The sequence below is a fragment of the Malania oleifera genome, chromosome 5, assembly GCF_029873635.1.
Source record: "Malania oleifera isolate guangnan ecotype guangnan chromosome 5, ASM2987363v1, whole genome shotgun sequence".
In the NCBI taxonomy this organism is placed as follows: Eukaryota; Viridiplantae; Streptophyta; class Magnoliopsida; order Santalales; family Ximeniaceae; genus Malania; species Malania oleifera.
Window position 1 is genome coordinate 4,602,327 of NC_080421.1, and position 4,572 is coordinate 4,606,898.

The 4,572-nt window shown below is 35.9% G+C and overlaps 1 protein-coding gene across 1 annotated transcript; it reads right to left on the reverse strand.

Moving 5' to 3' along the window:
• Positions 1-2,062: 2,062 nt before the first annotated feature.
• On the reverse strand, positions 2,063-3,160 carry LOC131155331 (glycine-rich protein 2). Its single transcript, XM_058108383.1, has one exon. The coding sequence runs from the start codon at positions 2,943-2,945 to the stop codon at positions 2,370-2,372; it is 576 nt and encodes a 191-aa protein (XP_057964366.1). The 5' UTR covers positions 2,946-3,160; the 3' UTR covers positions 2,063-2,369.
• Positions 3,161-4,572: the final 1,412 nt, after the last annotated feature.

The window sequence follows — 4,572 nt, forward strand, 5'->3', positions numbered from 1 at the left end:
GTGTTTGGTTTTTCATATATGTTTAGCCATCCCAATTAACAATTCAATAATTAGAACAGCAAACAAGTGGATCTAAATTTTACCACCTCAAACTAGTCCATTAAAATTTTGATCCATCTTAAATCAAACTTCAATACAATTGCTCAAACTTATTTATTAAATTCTTAATAATTTTCAAGCTTATCTATTATGCAAATGAATGAGTTCATGGATCCTCACCAAGCCGAACTACTAAGATGCTCACACATAGCTTAGTTGTTCCAAAACCTCTAAGAAGTGAGAAGCACTATTTGATTTGCATAATGTAATCGGGTAGAAAAAAAAAATGGAGTAGAAATTATAATGGGAAGCATAGTGAAATTAAGTGATATATTTGATTCTATTTCATACGGAGCTACAAAATTGCTCACAGAAGATTTGATTTTTTTGAAACAATTGAGGGGTAAGAAGTTATGTTTTGTTTGCAAAATAGAATAAATAAAAATTTAAATAAATAATACGATGAAATTAAGTTATAAATTCAATTCCAACCCCCCTTTTCCTCAAATCCATTCCGTTCTTATATACAAAAAATTCAATTATAATTTATTTTTTGGATTAAAAAAGTGAAAAGAAGCTCTTCGTAATACTACCCTATAGATTTTTTGTCCACATTAAGCTAGTCAAACTCCCAAACCGCCTGCAAGTGGCTCGGTAAATTTACAGCACTACCTTTCAAGTGTTTCACATTTCAGTTTTTCAATTACACATGAAAAATTAAACAAAATCATTTACGTTTTTCATTAAAAAAAAAAAAAACTAATTTCAATATACCTTGACTACACATTCACTATCTCAAGCATGAGATTTCATCATGAAATAATTTTTTCTTAATCTAAGAGGATTGTCCTAACCTACCAATTGCCCAAGCTTCAATAACCACACTAAGAATTGCACAATCAAAGCACCCTTTCTATTTTTCTAGAAGATTAGATCCACAACTCAGGTGTATTTGATTAAAAAGAGTTAGCTTGATCTGTATTTGAATTATCATCTACAAATAATACACTATTCATTCAAAAGAATAAAATATCCTCTGTTTCATAATTGAAACAAATGCAAATAAATTCATGCATTAATTCACAACTTAAGGAAACCATTAACACAAAAAGCACACTAATCATTTTGGGACATTCGAAAGGTGCCAACCAAGCTTATATGCATCACACTGGACAAAAACAAAAGATTGGTCTATGCCTAATCTTGGCCTAACCAAACCAAAGCATCAAAACCAGAGCAACCTATATTTCATTCTACTCAATAATGCAATCTAATTACAGATAGCAATGCAATCTATCATCATCATCATCAAAACCCAAACCCCACCAAAGGATTCTCCTATTAATCACTATTGATTCTACATTTAGTGAAAAAAAAAATTCATTTTGAAGAGCAGAGTCGAGAAGAAACAACTTGGAAGCCAATAAAAAATCGGCAGACATGAACTCTTTTGAGACACCACATTCAAAGCTGGCTCCTTGAGGGACGGACCACAAGTCAAAAGACGGAAAAGGAACAGTCCACTAAATTACTATTTGCTGCTACTGCTACCATTATTGGATAACTTTAGGCTGCATTATTCATAAGTTCATATGCATCTCTCAGTCTCATTCTACTTTCCCAAAGGAAAGCTAAAAATAGAACCTGACCCCATCTGCAATCTGCTCCTACACTCTTTGCCCAATAATAAATCCATGAAAAAGATACCTTTTTTTAATTAGAGTTGAAAAATAAAAACATATTCCCCATTCCAACTCTGCAGCCTGCAATGTCACCCACCTTCTTTTTTCCCTTTCAAGCTTCCAGGCAATTAAAAAAAAATCAGTCCCACTCCCAGCCCAGATACAGAATCATGTTTCAGTTCTGATACAGTCTGTGTTACCCACGAGCATCAATAATCACATCTCTTCTTTGTAAAAATATATAATAAAAAACAAACAAGCTAGGTCAAAACCCTAGTTTATTAAATCAAGGCACACTGTATAACTATAATATATATAATTGTAGAGACAGAAGATATATAGACATAGAACCCATCAGCATCAACCTTAATCTCTTCTAAGCCAAGCATACATCGAAATTCATCCATATATAAAGAAAGGGAAGATGGATAATCATATCAAGGGAGGAGAATGAAGATAATAGTAAAACCCATTAAAGAGAACAGTTCTTGAAACCATATTAGAAGTAAGAACTAAGCAGAAAACAACCCCTTCTTCTGAAAACACCAATACTTGTACCAGCAAAAACACAAAACAGCAAAACTAAAGCAGCATTAAGGAGGCTCAGCATGTAAAAAATACACCTTTAGCCTCTCTGGTTGAAACATTTCAGCGAGCACTATTAGGGCATTCTCGCGCAAAATGCCCTTCCCCGCCGCAGTTGTAGCAGCCTCCGCCACCGCCGCCTCCTCCGCCACCGTACCTTCCTCCGCCACCACCTCCGCCTCCGTAACTACAGTCCCTCGCCATGTGCCCCGTCTCCCCGCAGCTAAAACACGCCCCCCCACCGCCGCCGCCGCCTCCATAACCACCGCCATATCCACCACCGCGTCCGCCTCTTCCACCGCCCCTTCCTCCACCGTACCCACCTCCGCCGCCGTATCCGCCTCCTCCGTACCCGCCGCCGCCGCTGCCGCGGCCTCCCCTACCGCCACCGTAGGAGTCCCTACGGCTGCCCTGAACGGGGGACTCATCAGGGCCGGTCACGTCGACGGCCTTGGTACGTCCGTCGTCGCCGGACTCGACCACGTACTCGACGGTCTCCCCCTCGCCGAGGCTGCGAAAGCCGTCGGATCTGATCGAGGATTGGTGCACGAACAGATCTTCGCTGCCATCGTTGGGGGTTATGAAGCCAAAACCCTTCTGGTCGCTGAACCACTTCACCGTTCCGCTCGATCTACTCATCGTCTACGGATTAAACCTTCGCTCACTAAAGCAAAAACCCTAGAACCAGCGGCAGAGAGAGAACTCTCTTTCCCTCTCTTCCTCTTTATCTCTCTCTCCCTCTCTCTATTTTCTCAATGGGCTCTGGGCTTTATATCGAAAACTTTGGAAATACAAGGAATAGAAAATGACCTTTTCAACAGTCTTTGTTGGGTTGCAATTCGCATCGGCCCCTTTTGCTTATCCATTGTCCTTGCGACGGCTGAGCCCACTTTTTTTCTTTTTTTTTTTGTATTTTTCTCAAGCCCATCGTACGGCTGGGGATTCCCCATCATCTCTTCCTCTCCCTCCACCGTCCGATTATCATCATCGCTCGACCTCGTACAAAAAAATTATTAAATACATCGAGCGTATACAATATTCTAATCTTTCATTGGGTATTCAATTTTCTCACCATTGACTTGTCATTTGTGTAATACGTAAAAGGTTAGATGTATTGAATATCTCCTATCGATATACTAGAGTAAATTTGCGATATTGTTATTGCTAAGGTTTATTTGTAACACGTGATTATTATTTATTTATTTTGTTAAATTTTTCGATAAATTAGAATCTTACTAAACTTAGAATGTACAATCCAAGAGTCTTTGATTTTACCATTTTCTTTCTTAAATTTAATATTTTTATTAGAGACTCGCGTCTGATTCAAAGAATAAGGTTTTATATGAATAAAATGGGACGAAAAATTAGAGTGAAAAAATCACTTACATTTCATTTGAAAGTCAAATATGCAAAATTAAATTAAATTGAAGATATAAAACCAAATTAAATGAAAGAAAATAATCGGGAAGCCCTTTTTCTAAATCAAGAAGATGATACGAGATTATTGAGAACTAATTGCTCCATTCAATTACATTTTTTTGCCTTTTGTGCTTTCTCCTATCTTTGTAAATTAAATTATTTTATTTTTTTAAATTTTAATAATAAAGTTATTGTGTAATATGTCTCTGTCCGACTTAGAATAATAATATTCCAAAGATCCACGACTGTGAATTTATAATCAATCCACTATATCAAAACGATGAAATATAAAATATTTTAATACTTACCCACCAATATAATTTATCAATTCGAAATGAAATTAATTTTTTTGTCCGGATATAATATTGGGTTTCTATTTCTGCATAATTTTGATTCAATTTATTTTATTTTATTTTAATCTTAAAATATTTTGTCGATAATTTAATTACACAAATGAGGCAGCACACAATGGCTAAAAATATTTTTTAATCTACTAAGTGGATAATAAAAAACTATAACTTTTAGTACTTTGTTTTTCGATTGGAGCTGTGTAGATATTTTATTTTATGTGGGTTAAACAAAATTATAGAAATAAATAAATGATTGGAGGGAAATGAGAGTCAAAGTCATGGTGGCTGTTGAGACGGGACTTGTCAATGGCAATGGGAAAGCGTGTCCTGTCGTTCCAACTTCCAACTGGAGCACTGCATGCTTTCTACCCTTTATCATCTCAACTTTAATTTTATATATACATATAATTTAATTCATCTAACAATTCCAAAATCATTTTAAAATTTTTTTTTGAATTAACATAAATTATGTCTCACGAGAATTAGATTCATATTTA

Excerpts from the sequence above, each read along its gene's own strand:
- LOC131155331 (XM_058108383.1), bottom strand. The coding sequence starts at position 2,945 with ATGAGTAGATCGAGCGGAACGGTGAAGTGGTTCAGCGACCAGAAGGGT.